The following is a 23,340-nucleotide window of genomic DNA, read 5'->3' as shown; positions in this document are numbered from 1 at the left end:
GTTTAACCACTATTTGGAGCAGGTGAGAGAAATGAGCGGTTTCTAAGAGGATCTCCTGCCAGTCCATAGTGCAATCACCTTGCAGTTGTAAGGGATTGGACTCCACCTTTACCTTAACCCTACAAGATTGAAACACAGGCGGGTTAGCTCTCAGTATCCAGACTTGATTGCCTTCGTCTATGGCCTCTTTCACACGAGCGTATGCGTTTTTGCATTCTCTCGTCCGCGCCGTAAATTCCATGAATGGACAATTTTCAGCGATTAAGTCCTATGCTTAATTAGCGTTTTCTCGTCCTTTTACACGACCAGGTGCAACGTTTTTAGCAAAAAAAATATGTTGCACCCCCAGAAAGCCCTCGTTCAGCATAAATCCTCAGAATGACTTCCAATGCCTACATAGAGACACCTGAGAGCTTTTCGCAGCATTGGCCGCTGCTAAAATGCCTCCCCCTCCCTTTTTTTCCCCAACACCCATAGGAGTCTATGGGAGCTACCTTTGTATATTGGTTAAAAGATAGATCAAGAACTGTCCTTCACCCACCGTATATTCTCCAGCGCGTATTTCACATATGTTCCTTTTTTTTTTTACGGTGTGATGTTTTTACGTGCCGTATATTCCCCTGTGTGAACGAATGCATTAGAAACCAATGCCTCAGATGGTTGCGTATATCGGTTGGCATGGAAATGCGGCCGATATACTTGTGTGAATAAAGCTTATGGCTGTATAACCTCAGTGCTTATGGTGGAATGGCCTCGGGGATGCCAGGCCTATGGTGGGCCGTCTGGCTCCTGGTCTTTGCCCATGGCTTTTAAGTTTGTCCTATATGGCTTCTAAGCTTTGGTTTTGCCGGTATATCCTTTTGAGCTTTTGCCTGATGCCACTATAGCGTCCGGGCTTTGGCCTAGGACCTCAGTGCCTTTTTCCTATGTCCTATAGTATGGGCTCTGTCTGTGATCTTCAGTGCGAAAGTTAGTAGACAAAGTCACTTTTCCTCACCATACACTTTCAGTAACATCCCGGCTAAAGATTACCTTTTGATTTGAGGTAAGAGTGTTCTGATGATTTTACCAAAACATGATGAGAAGAACATGAGATGCAGTTTGTGGTATCTATAGGTTACGTTGGGTGAGACCAGGTGAATGTTACCTCCCAAAGAAAATTTGTGTAATAAACTTTCTGATGCCATGTCCTTATGTGAAGGAGTAGCCTTAGGGCGGACACCCACTGGCGATATTTTCTATCTTGTGCTGCGAGAGCAATTGAAAAAACTCGCCTCGCAGCACAAGAAAGACGCCGGAATGAGACCGGGATATTGCCAGTCTTCTCAATGGGGCCAGCGGCAGCAGCGCTAGCCCCATTGAAAAGATATGGAGAATACCGCGGACTTCTGCCACAGCTGTGGCAGGAGTTTCCTTCATCCCCGCAGGGATGAAGGATTCCTCTGTCGCAGCTGTGGCAGAAGTGCAGCATGCTATCCCATTGCTTTCAATAGCTAAGATAGTGCTATTCATGAATGAATAGCTAAGCACTAGCTGTTATTGGCTGAGTGCTCAGCCAATCAGCACAGCCCTTTCAGGAGGCGGGGATTTTTAAGTGTCTGGGAGCCAGCCGGAGGACGCGGCGGAGAGGTGAGTAATTTTTTTTTTACCACTTATTGATGATTTTCAGGGAAGGGCTTATATTTCAAGCCCTTCCCTGAAAATCATACTGCAGGGTTTGCCAAAAACCACTGCTTTCAATGGGACCGGCAGCAGCGCAGCGCATTGAAAGCAATGGGATAGCATGCTGCACTTCTGTCACAGCTGTGGCAAAAGTCCGCAGTATTCTCCATATCTTTTCAATGGGGTTAGCGCTGCTGCCGCTGGCCCCATTCAGAAGACTGGCAATATCCCGGCGTCATCCCGTTTTTTTTTTTCTTGCTCTCGCAGCGCAGTGGAGAAAAATACGCCAGTGGGTGTCCGCCCTTATGGTGTCTTTACCCTTGACCTTCTGCTTTAGTTAGAATCCTGATCATTAGGATTAGTTTTTTTTGTTACTCTGACTTCAACTTGGAGTTGTGACAAACTACACAAATCCTCCTAATTTTCCAGTTTAGAGCGGGTTGTCCTAAGGTTCTATAATCCCATGTGCAATGTCTTGGTGTAATACTATCTTCCCTTTTTCTTTGAAATCTTCCTTCCCTCTTTCGAGGAATGATGAAAGAAGAGAGTTCATTATCTGGATGGCTGTGGTGAAGAAACCACTATAGCAAGGGCCAGTTGAATCCTAAGGACTAACAAGCTGGCATGTATTTCTGTAGGGTTTGAATGCCCATGTGGTAGTGTGGCATGGTTTCTGCAACAGGAGTAGAGTACCAATATTTCAATTTATCATATCTTTAAGACAACTTCTTGGAGTTTTGCTAGTGCTCTATTGATGTTTGTTTTTCCAACCGAGGGGACTATTAGCCATAAGTAGAATAGTACCTAAGGCTAGCAACCCCCCCACCCCCCTCTTCCCCTATTTATCTAGTTTAATCTCTCATGGACATAAGGGAAACAACAAGATTACATACCGGTAATCGGTTTAACATGAGCCCATGACGGCACCGCTAATGTTTTCCCCCCCTACTGCTGTGAAATGGAGAAAATAAATAAAGTTTAGGTATGAAATAGAAAAAGCCTCAAATAGTCCATGGATCTTGTTACAGAACTGAGGTGGTGAACGGTGTTTTCGCCTTTAAAGAGATCTGGAAGGTTCCTATTTCCTGTCCGGATGGGAGGCGGGCTTTCATGGGTACTGTTATGGGCTCATGGGAAAACTGATTGCCGTTGAGTAATCTTGTTGTTTCCTAAATTCCTATCAAAGGAAATATGCAGCAAATTCAGCATTGAATTAAGGATTCCATATTTATTATATATATTTATGAACCAAAATAAGTACATTTCTACTGACTGAGACTCCACCAAAACGGGACTCTGACTCTACAGCCCTGGTAACATGGAGGTTGACCACACTGGAGGCTAATGCTGGCCATACACATTGTCAGCTGAACCTGTAGATTTCCACCAAACCAGTTTCCAATCAAATGTCTATGTGGGTGAACAGATTCTGCCCAACCACAGATGTAGGAGAGCGAAGGATCAGGCATATTGGATTTCAACATGCCCGCTCTTTCCGTCTCCGAGATAAACCACTGCTGGAGATGCCTGGCTGCTGCCTACTCATTGCTCCCGGTTGAGAGCACATACACGCTCGGCTGGACAGCGAGTACAGATGTATGGGCACCTTTAGTGCAGCAGTGATGGTCACCCCCTATCATGTAGTCCTGTAGTAGGTCTAGTGTTACATTTAACTACTGCTTTTGTCTTTTTTTTACGTATCAGGAACTTTCACTAGCCATGTTATGTTGGGGGCACTCTGCTTTTGGACAACTTGGATTTAATGATGAATCTTTAACGGTTGCCCCCGAACCAAGGATATCACCGTTCCCCCTGTCTATTTTTATCAAGCAAGTTGCCTGCGGAGAAAACCATTCTGTGTTTCTACTAGAAGATGGACGACTGTATAGTTGTGGTTGCAACAACGCAGGCCAGCTTGGTCATGATCAGGAGGACGTCACGCCAGGTATTTCTAGCTAGTAGTAGAAACATAGCTGGATACATATAGTCAGGGAAGTTTTTCATTGCATTTTGAAGGTATTCAGCATTATTTAATGTAATTTTGAGATTATGATTTTTTCTTTTAACTTTTGTGTCAGGGTGCGTGAATGCTTTGGCAAATGAACATATAATTCTCGTAGCGTGTGGAGAGGCACATAGCGTTGCACTCAATAGTCAAGGTCAACTCTTCTCATGGGGAGCCGGGAGTGAAGGACAGCTGGGACATTCCACTACAGAACATTCTGTTCCAGTTCCAAGGTATGAAGCTTCGGATACTCTACATATCCACCTCCCTATGGATCCAGCGCCGTGTTTTAGGATGAGGGCGCATTGTTTCCCCAGTCTCTACGGACTGCTCCTCCCTTCTTGCCTGTCCTTTAGAGAAGTGTTTTGGTTAACACTGTAAAAGAGAGAATACATGGGAAATACCGGAAGTTGTTCTACCAACTTGATCCAATACAATCTCTCATAATACGAGAATGGTAAATTGCATTTGGCAATGTGGCTTTAAAAGCAGATCTGTCACCATAATGTTTTACCCTTCTTAATGGTAACTTACTATAGAGACAGGTTTGTTCTATTAAATGGTATAACGGCACAAAAATATAGTACCGTTTGGCCAATAGCATGTCATACAGAGGACGATAGAATCATAGTTATGAAACTGCTATAGACTGAAACGCTCCCCCCCCCCCCCCCCCCCCCCCACTGACTGCCAGTATGGTTTTTTTTTCTTCTAAAGTTTATGTCAGAATTTTTTTTAGTTAGAATGTAATTCTATTATTTCAGTGATTTCCAAAAGTTGGTATCAGAAAATTGTAAACTATTACTTCTACTTTGCCATTTCATTTTTGTAGGCTCCTGAATGACACATCTGCCAAGTAATGCAGTTTTATGGAGGGGTCAGAACCGTATCAATATATAATAAGGCAAATTAAAAGGGTTGTTCAGTTGTAAGCTATTGATAGTCTATCCTCAGAATATGTCATGAGTAGTTGCTTGGTGGGGGTCATTTAGCTGTTTGCAGGGCCGTTGCACTTATGCCATAAGATGATTTCTGCAGGAACCAAACCTCTCCGTTCCCATTGTAGTGGCCAGGCTTAGTATTGCAGGCATTAAAATGAATGAGAACTTTGCTGCAATCCCAAGGCTGGCCACTACAGTGAGAACAGAGCTGCCTGCTTAATGTAAAAATCGGCTCAGTGCACCAGCCCAGAAACAGCTGACTGGCTGGGATCCCGTATGGCCAGACCATCAATAATTTACAACTGGACCACCCCTTTAATTCTTGTAGGAATATGGAACAATTAGGTGGCCACCCCAGAAGGTGCTGTAGGACAACTCCCTGTCATGTACTGCCTCTTCCCCCACGGTGAGCTGCTTTACAGTATTCAGCTTCTGGCACCCCTCGCAATCAACTAGAATTGTTGCAGAAAATTGCATATGTATTCACATTCTGTTCAAGTCAGTGGGTCACTATGTAATATACTAGTGTATATATACATAGTTTATTACATATCACCCTCAACGCTCTCCATGACGGCACGCTATCCTTCATTGCCTCTCTCCTGTCCATTTACCTGTCATCCCGCGCGTTCCAATCCGCCAACACATTCAGATTAGACGCACCTCTAATACGGACCTCACATGCTCGTCTCCAGGACTTCACCAGAGCAGCACCGATCCTATGGAACACTCTACCTCAAGACATTCAGACAATCCCTGATACACTGCATTTCAGACGCTCCCTAAAGACTCACCTCTTCAAAGAAGCATACCAACTCTCCTTATCTAGTCTAAGGCCTCATAATAGGCCTATCAGGAAAATTCCTCAGCCCTGTATCTCCTGCACTTCCCACACCCCATGTACCACCCCCACCTCCCTTTTGCTTCCAAAATCTTTTGAATACCTTTGTAACCTTTGTACTGTTTGAGCTCCCCTGTGCTTCAAAAATGCTGCGGAATAAGTTGATGCTATACAAATGAAGATTATTATATATACTAATAAACTGTACACAAGTGCCTTACAGTGATAGCAGAGAATTTTAGACTAAGATCTCATTCACCTTGCCATTTGCACTTCAGTTTTTCTGCTCTGTTCTAGGAGTAGGACAATAAAAGTGATGTTGATGCCAGTTCCCTCATATGTAGAACCTGACAGCCCCATCGGCTATCATGGGATCCGTTGGGTTTCCTGCATTGCGTCCCGCATTTTACTGAAGAAAATAGCTGAATCTGCAATATGAACAAGGCCTAATGGAGAGGGGCATCTTGGCAGAACTTTTGTATACTTTTATTTATATATGTGTGTGTGTGTGTAATATACAATATATTACACACATTATTTGCATATTATATTTAATATCCCTGTGTTTCCAGTGAAGCTCACCTGATACGGGCTTTATATGGCATGGTTTCACAGTTCTGTAAGCATTTCTTTGGTCCCATTGTGGCAATCGGTAGAAATTGAATATGACACTAAACAAGGAGTTTCAGTGTGTGTGCCAGATGAATCATAGTTGTGAAATGTGAACAAACAGTACAGAAAACCGATAACTAGCAGACAGAAAACACATCCCAGCAGACAGGCAGGGTGCTGAAGTATACCTCCAGCTACATGTAAGAAGTAATTACTCATCCTGTCCGTTCTTAGAATCAACCTAGAAAAGATCAATGCAGTTCATTACAGGAGCTTCAGATCTGCAGAATGAAGGCTGAGTCATTGCAAAACCAGAACTATGTCATAAAGCCTTGAAGTAGGCAGCAGGAACAGGTCAGTGACTTGTAATAAAACAGGAAAGAAGTTATGAAGTAGAGCACACCGCTCGCCAAGTCATCTGAGCTGCAGTGGTGAATAGTCACAGTGCCCTCGCCATTAGTATGCCAATTCTGCCTTGATTCACATCTTGCTTAGGCATGATTAGAGCTTTATTGACAAGCTCTATGCCATCACAGCTGTGGCTTAATCCCTAAAGCACTAGTGACGGGTTCCCTTTAAGACTCCTCTTCTGTAACAAAGTATCTTACGAGGCAAAGTAAGGTGGATACATCTCCAGTGGAAGAGGCAATGGCTGTTTTGGGATGCTTCTTCCAGAAGTGGGTCCAGGAGATGTTTCCACCACTATGTCTACTAAGATGCACAGTATATTTTCTTAGAGCCCTGCGTTGAGACGTTTCTGTTCGTCTAGCTAGAAGAAGCTTTTTAAAGAAACTGATGGGTCCACTTTAACTCCTCTCATAGGTTTACATTGTTGTAGACACAATCTTCTTACTAAATACCGCTGTGTGTATTTGTTGTTTAGGTTGATCAAGAAGTTAAGTCCGCAGAAGATCCTGCAGGTATCATGTGGAAACCTGCATTGTTTGGCACTTTCAGATGGTAAGACATAGTTTACCTATTTCAATTTACAGATTGACTCTCCAATTAAAAAAATAAAGATTGTTTCTTTTTATCCTATTATTGGAACTGTTATTGGAACTTTGTGTGACAAAGTGTTTATGGAGAGCTATTCTCAGAACTCTGGTCCACCGATAGCAATAAGCTGTCAGTTACATAGTAACATAGTACAGTACGTAAGGCTGAAAAAAGACATATGTCCATCCAGTTCAGCCTATTACCCCCCAATGTTGATCCACTGCAGATGTGTTAGTAGTATACAGTACATGCTCTTTAACTGTATAATACATAAATTGCGCACATTTTTAAAGGGAGCCTGTCATGAGCTTTTGAGTCCCATAAACTACTATATGTGGCTCAAAGGTCAGGGAACAGGGAGTCCGGGGAGTGGTGTTTTATACTCAGCAGTCGCTCCCCTCCTGCACTGTATCCCCCCAAGGTCCACACAGGCCAGCAATGTGACCCTTTTCAGTCTGCTCTGTACAAGAGATGAATGGGAGAGCGTGCACAGAGTAGATGAAAAAAGGTCACGCTACTGGCATGCGCAGACTTTGCGGGGGATACAGTGCAGGAACGGACGACCGCTGTGTATAAAACACCACTTCCCAAATACGCCGTTCCCTGACCTTTGAGCTCCATAATGTAGTTTATGGAGCTCAAAGGCGATGACAGGTTCCCTTTATGTTGCCACTTTAATTGGATATGGGAAAGGAGGAAGAAAGAGAGAACGCTCAGACTCTCCAGCACTTGTATGTAGCTGTCAGGATAGAGCTCTGTCTACATTTCCACCCTCCTCCAAATTTTGTAACATGGTGTATAGTGAAAAATGTGCCTACACTGTTTAATAAAGTTGTGTGTATATATATATGTGTTTTCGGCGCCTTGAAACCTATTGGGGAGCTCTATCCACATTTAGGGCACAAACCTATAACTCTTCTCTGGTAACAAATAATACTCAGAGAGGAAAGTCCAACATAACACAAAAACAGAGAACTAATGTGTAGGACATAAAGTGCTAAATGTAATCCCAATCAAATCCACTTATCAAAATAAGTATGTGTATTGTGGATAGATTATGAAGTTTCTTCTGTCTACACAAAACAATAATGAAGAGTATGGGTTGGATTTAGGACTAGATCATATGATGACAATTCATATATAGGCTAATATCTGCTGCGTATAAAGACAGGCTCTCTCGTATATAATGCCTATATTGATAAAGCCTAGAGACTAGTTTGCTCCGAATAGAGCCGCTTATTGTAGGAGAGTTCAGATGTTGGTGAACTCGTTCTGTATTTCTTTCTCCTATATCTCTTTTCTTGATATTAATCAGACATTAGTAAGGTCATTATATGTTGTTCTCACTATTCAATGATGGTAAGCTCATTATGCTCAAATATTTCTTTCTCGATGCGTTTCTCCGCTGGATATTAGCAGATCATCAGGAGGATCATGAGCTTTTTAGTTGTAAATTCGAGATAGTATATTGTTATTTAATGATGACCGAAATAATAAATAAACAGAATTCCCAAAAAAAGCTTGAGAATCTGTGCCTATTCAACTATTGTGCTATATGTAGGATGATTAATCATCTAGCCCAAGGTTGTTACTCATGCCAGGTCTTATTGGGTCAATGTATTCCCACTTTGCCGAGAAACAAAGAATCCAATTGAGCCACTATATTTGGAAAATCGTCTCAATGTTGTTAGACAGCTGGTCAGTGTTGACCAGCCCGTATAAGTGCTTCCCGTAGGAGGCACTATTCTTTGCAAAGTGGGTTGGATGAAATAATCAGTGTGGTTTCAAGCCGTGCTATATTGATGCATAACAGCCCCGGTTTGTGTAATGGAAATCGTGCTGTTATAATTACAAACAGCCCCATTTTCATTCAACCATATATCGTAACCTCTAGATAGAGGAGAGACCATGCTATGTTAATATTCGACAGCCATGGTCTGTCCCTAATAATTTAGGGATTAATAGATAAACCTAGCATAGTATGAATGAGATAAATGATAGGAAAGACAGAGCCTTGATGGTAGGTCAGGGCTATATGTGTTAAGGTAATCGGCCTTGTCTTAAATAGGCTAGTGAGCTCCTCCTTTTCGGGGAGTACCCAGTTGTTTGGCCAATCAGAAAGAATCAATTGCTCACAGTCTTGGACTATATCGATACAACTATTGATCAAGTATAAGCAGCCTCTGACATAATATTGTCAGGTAAGTGGCGTAACAGAGCAGACCTTGAGTAGCCGATTGCAGTTATAAGAATATCAGATGTATAATGATCACGCTCATAATTAGGAGGCGACTCCCGTAACCATGGGGACGCGCTCTAAGTGTGGTGTGGATATCGCTCCATCCAATAGCGTGGTACGCATATTTCGCGTCATGACGCTTTAGCGGCGCCGTGGTGACGCATATTAGGTCAGATGACCAGCGTCATGACGCGGCATGTCTCCCCGGCACCGCGATGACGCGTCTTAGATCAGGTGACCAGCTTCGTGATGCAGTACGTATCATCGGCGCCGTAATGACGTGTCTTGGGTCAAATGACCTGCGTTGTGACGTTACAAGCACTGACGTCTCGACGCAGCGCTCATCTTCCGCGCCATGACGTCGTCTTGAATCAGGTGACTGGTGTCGTGAGGGCAAAGAGAATTCTGCATCCATTTTGGACCAGGGCGTATTGAGGATAAAGAAAATAATAAAAAATAATAATGTATAGAGAAATTCTGTCTCATTGCAACCTGGGTATTTATGTTGAGTATTTGACCAAAGTTGATTCGTGTTCCAAATTTTGAATAAATTATAATAGTCCAATTAAGAGGGTGAGAAGTTCAATATCATGTCGAGATAGTCGCCTATTTTAATAAAATAAGATAGAATTTTTATTTATCATATTATTATATACGGCGACATTAACACTGGTAGCATCTTTCATCAAGGCCACATCTTCTGATTGACATCAAAGGAAGCAATTAAATTTTAGTTGTTCATTCAAGCCTCTTGGTTGAACCATATCTAAACGGAAGATCCATCCAGCTTCTTTTTGTAGGAGGAGAGGATCAATGTCCCTTCCCCTCATGTCTCTCCTTACCAGTTCCACACCTTGAAATTTAAGGCAGTCTGGATTACCTCCATGTTCTTCCCATACGTGGCTTGATACAGGTGTGCTCTCCTTCCTCCTTATATTACCAATATGGCCCAGGATTCTCCTCCTAAATTCCTGTATTGTCTTCCCTACATATTGTTTTTTGCACGAACAGGTAATTAGATAGACAATATTCCTGGTAGTGCAATGGAAGAAGCTCCTTACTTGGTAAATTTTTCCCGTGGTACTAGAGGAGAAACACTTGCTTTTCAGGACAAAAGTACATGCTGCACACCTTGAACAAGGCTTTATCAATATAGGCACTATACACGAAGAAGAGAGCCTGTCTTTATACGCAGCAGATATTAGCCTATATATGAATTGTCATCATATGATCTAGTCCTAAATCCAACCCATACTCTTCATTATTGTTTTGTTTAGACATAGAAGAAACTTCATAATTAGAGATGAGCGAGCGTACTCGGAAAAGCACTACTCGCTCGAGTAATTTGCTTTATCCGAGTATCGCTGTGCTCGTCCCTGAAGATTCGGGTGCCGCTGCGGCTGGCAGGTGAGTCGCAGCGGGGAGCAGGAGAGAGCGGGCGGGAGAGAGGGAGAGAAAGATCTTACCTCCGTTCCTCCCCGCTCTCCCCTGCAGCTCCCTGCTCCGTGCCGGCACCCGAATCTTCAGGGACGAGCACAGCGATACTCGGATAAAGCAAATTACTCGAGCGAGTAGTGCTTTTCCGAGTACGCTCGCTCATCTCTATTCATAATCTATCCACGATACACATACTTATTTTGATAAGTGGATTTGATTACATTTAGCACTTTATGTCCTACACATTAGTTCTCTGTTTTTGTGTTATGTTGGACTTTCCTCTCTGAGTATTATTTGTTACCAGAGAAGAGTTATATGTTTGTGCCCTAAATGTGGATAGATCTTTTAATGATAAAGCAATAAAATTAAGACATTTTAACTTAGTCTAAACTGTGAAGGGCGTTTTACATTAAATTTTGGGTGTTCTGCCTCTGTGAATACTATTGGGGAGCTCTGTGTTAAAGTAGAGATTCAATATCACTTGGCAACATTGCACCCTGCCCTGCCTATCTCACCCTGCAGGTGAGATAAAAGGCACCATGGCCATGTTAGGCAGGCTGGAATTTCGGGGCATATACCTCAGTTATGTAGTCGTAGTCTTCATGTTGGTTTTGACACCCAATGTACTTTATAGTGACCCCTTTGTCAGCCATGTGAAATGTCAGGGTTTTGTAAACTTTTTCCATGCTTACCGCACTCTTTTTTTGACAGTGTGATCAGTATATATTCTACTTTTTACTATTCCAGATGGACAGCTATTTAGCTGGGGACAGAATAACCACGGACAACTGGGTCTTGGTCATGGATTTCTCCAACAGTCCAGTCCACAGCGGGTGAAATCCTTGGAAGGGATCCCGCTAGCTCAGGTCACGGCCGGGGGCTATCACAGTTTTGCCTTGTCCCTGTCTGGAGCTGTGTTTGGCTGGGGAAAGAACAGTTCAGGGCAACTTGGCTTGAATGATGAACAAGGTGGAGTATAAAGTCTAATATAAAACCTCATTGGGAAAGTGACAAAAATATTGATAAAAGTTGTATGTTGGGGTGGTTTCACAGGCTTTTTTGGAAAAAGCTGCAGTTTTTGATGCAGTTTGTTTGAGATAAAACCAGAAATGGATCTAGCAGCAAAAGGTGTAATGGCCCTTTTATCATTCAAATAATCGTTGAGTCGTGTGAAAATGAACAATACTTCAGTGTAAACATGGCTAACGACTGAACGATAATTGGTTTGCACAGCGTTCGTCCTTCATTTTACGCAGGCATAAAAATCATAGTTCATCATTTGCCAGTCGTAGCACGTAAAAGGCGATCCTTCTGACATTCGCAAACCATTCCTAAGCATTTCCAGACTCCCCTGACAAACCAACGATGGACTGAACGAGCTGATTGAGAACATGCTGGAAAAACCTAAACTGTTGTATCTGCATATAAATGTAAGAAAATGACTAATTTGCTTGTTCCAACGATAAAAACCTCAGTGTAAAAGACCCCCAGGTGCTTTATATTTCCCATACCCTGTGAATCAACTTTTGTTTTTGTCTCCAAAAAGTACATGAAAAACTTCAGCCGCCTTTACAAAAAAAAAGTTGTGTGTGAAAGCACCCTTGCTCTGCAAATTTTTTTTAAGCATGAAGGCCATTTCTGTGGACTTGCAAATATGTACTTCACCTATATAATTGTAATTATTTGTATATAATATGTATGTACACGTCTGAAACTGGTTGTTACAAGGTGAGCTATGCATCTGTGGTATGGATCCCTGTCTTCAGATACATAAACCAGGAATTACGTGAAGGCATGGAGCGTTAACACCCACATAAGGAGAACTATAGTTTCATTATTATTGGCCTCTATAGGCAGGTTTTATGTGTGTAAAATTAATGCTGCCACAACTTTAAAGCACTTCGTAGGAGAATTGTACACTTCCTATACTTTAATTTATCCTAACTTCATTGCTTCTTCAGTGCGGGTATCGCCATGTCATGTAAAACCATTGCGCTCCCAGAAAGTTGTGTATATCAGCTGTGGGGAAGAGCACACTGCAGTCCTAACAAAGGTAATCTCAACTAAATAATAGTGGGAAAACCTAGCTTGTTCCGATGGAGGCTAATATCCCTTCTTCTTCTTGTAGACTGGGGGACTCTTTACATTTGGAGCTGGAGAACACGGACAGCTGGGTCATGACTCTCTTCACAATGAGATCAATCCAAGGCGTGTGCTGGAACTAATGGGCAGTGAAGTATCCCAAATCGCATGTGGAAGGTGAGGTAACAGAATCCGAGAGAATGCTCCCTGGGCCACTCTGCCTCCATGTCCACAGTGCTTACAGCCATGCCAGCAATACTCGCTCTTGTGCAATAGTGCAGTAGCGAGTATCACTGTCGGGCATAGTTTGCCTGAATATGTATGTGTGGCAGCATATATGAGTGCAATTAGTTATTCAAAAAAAGAAAGAACTTTATTGATCCATGTAGCCAATTCAGGCAACGTTTCGACCACACATCGGCCTTTATCAAGCCATCTAACCAGGCAAAGAGTCCATGCTGACAAAGAGTCCTTTTCAGCATGGACTCTTTGCCTGGTCAGATGGCTTGATAAAGGCCGATGTGTGGCCGAAACGTTGCCTGAATTGGCTACATGGATCAATAAAGTTCTTTCTTTTTTATAGTAGTGCTGTTTTTTGCAGCTATTTAACATTGACAGTTGATTCAGAGGTTTTGTTCACATCTGTATCATGCTTTCTGTTTATAACCAATACCATGATAACTGTGCCGGATCTATAACTGAATGAATAATCTGTTGGGTTCCATTGTTGCTTCCGTAGCTTTGATAGGAAGAATAGTAGCGCTGTTGTTCATACCAAATCTAACACAATCGGTATAATTTGTAAAGTTTGACATTAAAAAGACTTGGGTATACTAATAGATCATAGACTGAACATGAGTCAACAATGTGATGCAGCAACCAAAAAAGGCAAACGCAATTCTGGGACATATTAGGAAAAGCATAGAGTCTAGATCACGTGAGGTCATTATGCCCCTTTACTCTCCCTTATTAAGACCTCATCTGGAATACTGTGTCCAGTTCTGGGTACCCCACTTTAAAAAAGACATAGACAAACTGGAGCAAGTTCAGAGAAGAGTTACCAAGATGGTGAGCAGTCTGCAAATCATGTCCTATGAGGAATGGTTAAAGGATCTAGGAATGTTTAGCTTGCAAAAAAGAAGGCCAAGAGGAGACCTAATAGCTGTCTACAAATATCTGAAGGGCTGTCACAGTGTAGAGGGATCAGCCCTATTCTTATTTGTACAAGAAAAGACTAGAAGCAATGGGATGAAACTGAAAGGGAGGAGACACAAATTAGATATTAGACAGTGAGGTGGATCAATGAGTGGAACAGGTTACCATAGGAGGTGGTGAGTTCTCCTTCAATGGAAGTGTTCAAACAAAGGCTGGACAGACATCTGTCTGGGATGAGTTAGTGAATCCTGCATTGAGCAGGGGGTTGGACCCAATGACCCTTGAGGTCCCTTCCAACTCTACAATTAAATAATTAAAGAAATTGCTAAAATGGAATGCCGCAAAACTAAAAGGCACATTTAAATGAAATGTTTTTGCATTGAGAGAAAAAAATGTTTCTTTTCTTGCTTCTGAGGATAGCCTATTAACGTTGTTATTTCTATTCGTTTTTTGCCTCCAGACAGCACACTATCGCCTTTGTGCCTTCTTCAGGTGCCCTCTATGCATTTGGATGTGGAGAATACGGACAACTGGGTACTGGATTGACGAGTAATGTAATTTGTCCTACAGCAGTAAAAGGAAGATGGAGCCCTTATAATGTACACATTCCACCTACAGCTGGTTAGTACATAATGGGAACTGTTCTCACTTATATATACAATAAGGGAAGTTATTGCCGTGGTACATACATGTATGTATGTCTAGCTACATACACAAACACGTGTAATAATTATATATGCTATATGACTAATATTGGCATGTGTTATTCTGTTTGTCTCTCATAGTTCCTAACGGGCATTTTTTTCTGTTTTCCCTTTCTTCAATGTTCATGTCTGAAGAGCTTATGAACAGAGCCTTACTTGTAACATATACACTCTTTGTCAAAAAAAAAATCACGCACCTAGAAGAAGTTGTCATTTTGCTGCAAAACTCTGCATGCAGTTACATCTCAGGCAGATATACAAGTGATTATAGTCGTGGTGTGATTAGATGAACAGTGTTGCCACCTGAGGCCCTAACAGTGGTTCCACCCTTGGCCTATAAAAGGCTCTCAGAGACTCCTTGTTTGTAGAGCTTGTTGACCACTAGAGTCCTCTACAACGCAATTGGGATTTCGCACAGCTAACAGAGTCTGATAGGGGCGCATTATTGGGATGCGAGAAGCTGAATAGTTGTATTGGTAAATTGTCTGCCATTTTGGACAGTCGGACCAGACTGTTGGGAGGTGTTGGGACCAGTGGATGCATGAGGGCACACAAGGTGACCGGCGCTCAGGATGGCCTCAACAGACCACCAGTAGAGAGGAGCATCTAATCGTTCGACAAGCACGAGCAGCTCCAGCTCTTTTGTTGTCCGCAATCCACAGACAAGTGGCACAATCGTTACACCCCTGTGTCTGTCTGAGCCATTTATAATCACTTTGCTGAAGGACATACCGTGTACGGCCTCTGACACCCACCATTTGCAGTAGTGTCGTGAACAATGAAACTGGACTCTACACAGTGGAACCAGGTTGTCTTCAGCGACGGATCCAGGTTTAGTTTGGGCATTGGCAATGGCTGTGTTCATGTCTGGAGACCTCGGTGTGAGCATCTCAATCCTGCCTTTACTGTGGCACACTGCCCCCACTGCTAGTGTGATGGTCTGGAGGAGCCATCGCATACAACAGTCAGTCACCCCTAGTAGTGGTATGAGGGACAATGACAGCTCAGCGATACGTTCAGGACATCCTGCAGCCACATGTGTTGTCTCTCTTGGCGGCTTCGAAGAAGCATTTTCCAGCAGGATAATGCTCAGCCGCACACATACAAGGATGTCACAGGAATGTCCCCACAACATTACCACACTTCTGTGGTCTGCGCGGTCGCCAATTACGAGTTTGATCTTGAGGCTCAGTTACAATAAATGTGTACCGCTATGCTGCAGGACACCATACAGAACCTTTATGCCTCTATCCCCATCCATATCGCATCTTGTATCCAAACTAGAGGCGGTACAACAGGGCACTAGATCCTCCATACCCACTGTATCACATCTTGCATTCAAGCTAGAGGCGGCCCATTAAAGTACTAGAGCCTCAATGCCTGTCTATATCACATCTTGTATCCAAGCTAGAGGTGGTACAACAGGGCACTAGAGCCTCCATGCCCGCCTGTATCACATCTTGTATCCAAGCTAGAGGCCGGCCTAACAGGATACTAGAGCCTTCATGTCCACCTGTATCACATCTTGTATCCAAGCTAGAGACAGTACAACAGGGTACTAGAGCCTCCATGCCCACCCGTATTGCATCTTGTATCCAAGCTAGAGACAGTACAACAGGGTACTAGAGCCTCCATGCCCACCCGTATTGCATCTTGTATCCAAGCTAGAGACAGTACAACAGGGTACTAGAGCCTCCATGCCCGCCTGTATCACATCTTGTATCCAAGCTAGAGGGCGGCCCAACAGGGTACTAGAGCCTCCATGTCCACCTGTATCACATCTTGTATCCAAGCTAGAGACAGTACAACAGGGTACTAGAGCCTCCATGCCCACCCGTATCGCATCTTGTATCCATGCTATAGGTGGTATAACCGGGAACTACAGCCTCCATGCCCACCCGTATCACATCTTGTATCCAACCTAGAGGCGGTACAACAGGGTACTAGAGCCACCATGCCGGCCTGTATCACATCTTGTATCCAAGCTAGAGGCGGTACAACAGGGTACTAGAGCCACCATGCCGGCCTGTATCACATCTTGTATCCAAGCTAGAGGCGGTACAACAGGGTACTAGAGCCTCCATGTCGGCCTGTATCCTATCTTGTATCCAAGCTAGAGGCGGTACAACAGGGTACTAGAGCCTCCATGCCGGCCTGTACCACATCTTGTATCCAAGCTAGAGGCGGTACAACAGGGTACTAGAGCCCCCATGCCGGCCTGTATCACATCTTACATCCAAGCTGCAGGCGGTACAACAGGGTACTAGAGCCTCCATGTCCACCTGTATCCCATCTTGTATCCAAGCTAGAGGCGGTACAACAGGATACCAGAGTCTCTATGCTGGCCCGTATCACATCTTGTATCCACGCTAGAGGCGGTACAACAGGGTACTAGAGCCTCTATGACCATCCGTATCATATCTTGTATCCAAGCTAGAGGCGGTACAACAGGGTACTAGAGCCTCCCTCCAAGTGCTCAGGCTCTCTACAATAAATGATCCTTTTGCTCAGAGAAAGTTTCACTCCTTTCCGACAACTTCTTCTCGGTGCTGGATTTTTGACATGTGACAATGAGTGTATTTCATTATGTGAATGCGTTTCTGGCCTCTGTGTCAGGAGAGCTCCTGGTGTGCATGCACAACGTAATGATAGACACCTATTTCCCAACAGAAGTGTTCTGGCTCCCACCCCGGTGTCTGCGACAGCATTGGGTTTTATTTTTTTAAAGCATATAGAAAAGCGAAACAGACTGCGCCTTCCTATTTAGTGGTCCATCACAGAAATGTATTTCTTTTTTTTAATACATTGAGCTCACAAGACCGCCATCTTTCCTCCAGCAGACTTCCAGACCAGAATGTTAGTAAACTGGTACTTGCAGTGCTTCTTTGCACAAAACACATGGCAAGCTTCACACTGTTGTTAAGCATCAGTCTACATGCAGAAAGAAACGTTTCCTACTATCTAAAATGGATCATGTATTTTAACTCCGGCCTATTGCCTCAGCATATCTCAACCTCCATGAACTCATACCCATTCAGGATGTCAATCTAGTGGCCGTCCACCCATCAGATTCATGGCTCTCGCTCTCTATGGTGGTCTGCAATGAGCCCCCCAGGGCCACGGAACTCTGCAACACAGGAGCATTGTTCTTCTGTAGACATGCAGACTCAGGTGTTTGCTGATTAACTCTTTTATCACATAACCTGCCAAAATGCCCCCTACTGGCCATGTTCAGTACTGCCATGCTAATTATATGTATAGTAATTTTGATGAATTGTAAACAGAGCTTCACTTTAGGTTTTCTCAGATAAACCTGTATACACTGTTTTATCCGTCAGTAACCCAGTGGTTCTCCCTAAACAGATCTATCGTTGTTCAGCATCATCAAACACGTTTTTTCTGGATTTAATAAAACATTTGTGATTTGTTCAAAGCCGGAGGTAAGTTATGACTTTCAGTACCTTCCCTGCTGTTGTGGTATGTAGCAGAAGGCTGGATTCACATGAGCCGATATCGGCCGCATTTTCATGCCTAGCCGATATATGCTGCCCCTCTGATGCATCAGTGCACCTGGGCATATTTGCGGTGTAAAAGTGCTCAGCCGGCCGAGATAATGCTTCTCAGCCAGGCGCTTTTACGCTGCCTGCGGCTGCATTGACTTCTATTGGAGCCTATAACAGCTGCCTGAGAATGGAGGTGAGGGGTGGGAGGGAATTTAGCAGCATGCATGACTGCTAAACTTCTACCTCCTTCCCTCCACCTCTCCGCCCCTTGCTGGCTGTTTGCAATGGAAGGGGCAGGATGGGGGCAGAGCTAGTTGCTAAGCTGTATGTTCATTTTTTATCATTGTGGTGTTTTCCATTATCTAAGTTATTGTCTAAGTTAATTTTCTTTTATGTAACTTTTTGTTATTGTCAGAACTCCATTTTCCTGATAAAGAAAATTGGGGGCCAGAGCCTGTACACGTTTCCTGTACTTTAATTGACCTGGACTGAGTGTTAATACCTGCACTATGCCACGTGGGAGAAGTGCTGTGCTTTATTAGGGTGGAGGTGATTGGTGGAGGTTCCAGTGACTAGACCACTACTAATCACAATGTTTTAGCATAAAAATCTTAGTAAAACTCCATCAATCCCTTTTTATATTTGCTCAAAATGAGCTATATGAAGACACTCTCACAATAATTACATCACCTGTGCAGTAATATGGATATCTTGATACTCTGACCTGTAAGGGGTTATGAAGACTGGAGTTTGAGAAACAAGCTGCAAATGGGCATAGGCGCAATTTCGCATGCCTTAGCGTAACTTGTTTGTGCTATGCACAAGGATGTTTTTGCGCATGTATCGGCGTATTTTATTGTACTTTTTCTGCCTGCCGGGCATGTTCATTTACGCGCAGCATACAAACATACTGATTTAAAATGGCTAATTAGTTTGTGATGTGTTCTTGTTCTTCTAACACAATTACACAATATTTCATGCATTATTTTTTTTTTGCGCAACTGAAAATGCACGCACAAAATACGTGGATGTGAACGAGTCCAATAAAAATCAATGGGTCCTAATCTCTGCATATTGTGTGTCGAAATATGTCCGTGTGAAGGAGTCTTAAATTACAGGAAGAATATTTGCAGCATAGTATCATACTCCATGCAATAACAAGAGGTAATCTCTTAAGCTATCTTGACTGGCAGTAGCGCCACCCATGAAAACATGAACAGTGGCTAACTAGTCCTTTCAAAAGGGGTTTTCCAAAATATCTAAAAATGAGTAAAGAGGGCGGGGATTGGTTAAAAACAACAAATTGAGTTATACTTGGTGCTTTGTTCCTTTATCATCACTCCCATCACCACTTTGTTTAGATTGGCTGCAGCGTGACATTCCGTATTCTCATGTGACTACGGCAGGGAATCACTGGGCTCAGTGGTATACAGCTTGAGACTGCTGAGGCCAGTGATTGGCTGCAGTGGTCACGTGTGTACATGGAACATGGATAACGTAAAAACAGACCAGCGATGAGGACAAACGTGGCAGCACTGGACTGGTGGGGGTTCGGAGTGGTGAGTATAACTTTGCTGTTTCTTTTTATTAATTTCCTGTACTCTCCCTATTTTTGGAAAAACCCTTCCTTCGTAAACTTTTACCTTGCTCTGATTGGCTGTTGAGTAGGGAGGACTGATTTACCTATCTCTAGTTTTACGACGTAGGACAGTATCTGGGAAGAGTACATATTGTTCTTGTTTTAGATGATGGATACTGGACATAAATGTGTTGCCCTTGTGAGAGCAGAAAATGTTAAGGAACCAACCGTAAAAAAAAAGGATGCTCTAAGTCTACCATCAGGGCTATGGGCACTTTCTTATTTTTGAAGGGCATTTATTGGAGGGGTGGTTATCTATGAGGGCATGCTCTCTGTAGTTTCTGCCAGTATGAAAGTTAGGGCTTATTAGCAAAATGAGGAATATATGCACGATGTAGCAGCTTAGGAAGGCTCTATACTATCATCCCATCCTACTATAGCTGACTATCTAAGAGAACTAAACCGGGATACGATTTTTGAACCTCTCCTAATTGAACATTGTGCACTCTTAGCTATTGCACTCCTATTTGCTAAACTGCGGGAGTGAAAATTGGTTTTGCTAGTGACAGGAGCTTACAATTTCTATTAGTGCCCTCCCCTCTAAGAAATATATGTATCTCCATGTGCCGACCAACACACTCTCATTGAATTACAGCTCAGTGCTGATCACACTGGCTGATGGAGTATATATACGCCTCTTTTATCTTGGGCAGCATACTGTGTCCTGGATAATTTCACAGACACTCACTTCCTGATCCTGATGATCCGTGGGATCCACAGGGAAACACGTTGAAGTTCCAAGTCTTATAAAGTGACTCCATCATATGTATGATTATTGGGGTCCCGTTAATTTCCAAATCACAACATAGCACTACGCACTAATGATCCTACGATTGGTACGATCATTACTATTTGGTTATTCTTAAACCTGCTGCAATAACTAAAGGCAACTGACATATTATCCAGCCTATTGCATCAGGATATATTTCGGATTGAGTATCCATGCTGTACATCAATAGGACACTTTAAGATCCAATATACACTTAACAGGGATAAATCAAACGCCGACCGTATCAGATTATAAGATCAAGGTCGTTCTGATATACCCTGTATTGATGCACGAAGAGGAATGGCTATCTAGAGCATCTTATATCCATTACTATACTGAAGATAGTATCCTAGCAGCCTATTGAAGGATACTTGTGTCCGGTTGGCATCTCGTATATCACTAATCATGGTTGCCAACTAAATTCAGTGTGCTACCCATATGTTTGTTTGTTTTGTGTACTTTTGTGTTCGGTGTGCCCTATAGTGGTATATGTTTTTAAGTGAAAATCAATAAATATTATTATTTTAGAATCAGTCTAAACAGTGAAGGGCTTAATACATAATTATTAGACTACTGCCCCTGTGAATGAAGTACATATAATATATTCAATCGACATATCTTGGAATTCTTCTCCGCAGTTATTCTCCCAATCGCAGCTTCTCTGTGTTTTTCATATCTCGCCAGCATATCACCCCATACAGGTCTCTGTATTATATTACATCAGTGTTATCCTGAGTCATCCTCCTGACTGATTATCCTAATGATAGGAGTTTCAGCTAACGTTTGCTTCCTGTAAATGATGTTTAATACTCTGTTAATGTCATTGTCCTCTTCCAGAGCCCTGAGCCTGCAGACGATTTCCGCTCCTGCAAAAAACAGAATTATACCAGTCTGATAAACAATGATACCATTGATTCATGGAGGCAGAAAGTGATTGATAATAGTAATTCAAACACTATCAAGTATGTGGTTTTTACTAAAATATTCAGTATTAATATATGATTTCTATGATGAAATAATCAAACTGCTAATAAAGTCCACTACATGTTTAGCGGAAGTGTCCACTCTCTCTTGTCAGGTCTGTCATGTGATTTACTTGTATTCCCCATAAAATAACAATATTGGTGCAGTTTTTCTGTTATTCCTACTGCAAATGTATAAAAAAAAACACCTAAATTTGACATTCCACTTGTCAATAGCGCGTGTCTGAATCTGTCCAGTCATACACTATTAGCAAGGGGAAGGGTAATGCCCAGTTGCCAACTTATAAATTCATTTCCAGATGAGAAGAACGAAACAAGGCGGTGTTCTGGGAAAAGATGTTCCGCATTTGGTATTTTTTGGGAATGCAAGTATTTACTAAAAACAGACATGTCGGAAATGCTGACTGGTACTCTTCAATTTAGAGTTGCCTAGGAACATAGATGACTTTGTCTCATACACTAGTAAAAAGGAAGAGATGATGTAATGCAGGTTACACTGTTGGGGAAACATATTTAGACCTGCCTTTTATACACTTTGATACATTAGTCTTATAATCATTTCACACGGGCCAATTGTCAGGCTCAAGTGTTCCTCTGAAAGCCTGCTCTACTGACAATGAGACCATGTAAAAGAGCCAATAATCAGCTGACAGATGAGCAAACGCTTGTTGATTGGAGGGTCATCTCCGCTGCCCTTGGAGATTAATACACGTATTAGTGATCATTTGTCCCCATAAGCCAATTCTTGGCCCATGTAAAAGAAAATGCTTATTAATTGGTGCTCATTAAATCGGGCTGAGAATTCCATTGTCTCTTGGACTTAATAGCAATAAATTAATCAAGGGCTGCATGCCTCTTCATAAATTTAGGGTATGTCTGGCCAGTCCTTATGGTAAATTCATAGTAAATCTGTTGGGCCATGGGAGGGGACACACTATTTTCTAAACCCCACTTACTTCTAGAAAGTGACAAACTGGGTGCAAAAAGAGTAAAAAAAAAAAAGTCAGACATTTTGGTGAATCTATAGGTTGCGCAGAATTTAGTGAGTTTTTAACACTAGAATTCTGCTGCAAGTAGCTCATACGTTTCCCCCTGTATATGTGATGCCATCTTATTAATTTGGGAGTGTCACTTAGTGAATAGAGATGAGCGAGCATACTCGCTAAGGGCAATTACTCGATCGAGCATTGCCCTTAGCGAGTACCTGCCCGCTCGGAAGAAAAGATTCGGCGGCGGGCGGGGAGCGGCTGGGGAGAGCGGGGAGGAACGGAGGGGAGATCTCTTCCCCCCCCCCCCCCCCCCCCCCCCCCGCTCCCCCTGCTCACTGCCGCAACTCACCTCTCACCCGCGAACCCTTTCTTCCGAGCAGGGAGATACTCGCTAAGGACAATGCTCGATCGAGTAATTGTCCTTAGCGAGTATGCTCGCTCATCTCTATTAGTGAACTAATTGTTTCTAACCCAACATGTGTACATAATTTGTGGGTGTTTTGGGAAACCTTTTGCATGTGCATAATGCTGAATATGCTTTTCTGTGTAATACACAGTAATCTTTAATTATGCAGGCGTTTGCAGTATATTCATCAATAAAGAATACCAGAAGAGCAACTTGTTGTTCAACTTATCATAATTTGTAGGTTTTCTTTTGTGTTCAACTTTCCAAAAATGTTAGGAGTTCTTGGAAGGTACTAGTTTTCCTTATGGAGATTCAGGTGGTATAGGAAAGCCTTTTAGGCAATGTTCCTTGGGTAAGTATGCAAATGAGCTTCTCCA

At 42.8% G+C, this 23,340-nt stretch overlaps 1 protein-coding gene across 2 annotated transcripts in view; it reads left to right on the top strand.

Annotated features, from left to right (window-relative positions):
* Nucleotides 1-2,032: 2,032 nt before the first annotated feature.
* Nucleotides 2,033-23,340, top strand: part of HERC3 (HECT and RLD domain containing E3 ubiquitin protein ligase 3) — a 57,057-nt gene continuing 35,749 nt past the window's right edge. The window contains exons 1-9 of one of the 2 annotated variants that reach the window (XM_066574046.1): nucleotides 2,033-3,607; nucleotides 3,741-3,900; nucleotides 6,945-7,021; nucleotides 11,481-11,702; nucleotides 12,695-12,786; nucleotides 12,862-12,992; nucleotides 14,431-14,591; nucleotides 18,038-18,114; nucleotides 21,423-21,547. In XM_066574046.1, coding sequence (XP_066430143.1) covers nucleotides 3,382-3,607; nucleotides 3,741-3,900; nucleotides 6,945-7,021; nucleotides 11,481-11,702; nucleotides 12,695-12,786; nucleotides 12,862-12,992; nucleotides 14,431-14,591; nucleotides 18,038-18,114; nucleotides 21,423-21,547 — 1,271 coding nt within the window. In that variant the 5' untranslated portion in view covers nucleotides 2,033-3,381. The remainder of the gene's footprint in view (nucleotides 3,608-3,740; nucleotides 3,901-6,944; nucleotides 7,022-11,480; nucleotides 11,703-12,694; nucleotides 12,787-12,861; nucleotides 12,993-14,430; nucleotides 14,592-18,037; nucleotides 18,115-21,422; nucleotides 21,548-23,340) is intronic. The other variant, XM_066574045.1, reaches the window with a different exon arrangement.

This window comes from Eleutherodactylus coqui, chromosome 7 (assembly GCF_035609145.1).
Source record: "Eleutherodactylus coqui strain aEleCoq1 chromosome 7, aEleCoq1.hap1, whole genome shotgun sequence".
Classification (NCBI taxonomy): Eukaryota; Metazoa; Chordata; class Amphibia; order Anura; family Eleutherodactylidae; genus Eleutherodactylus; species Eleutherodactylus coqui.
The sequence above is the reverse complement of the archived record's forward strand: the minus strand, read 5'-3'. Positions and strand labels throughout refer to the sequence as shown.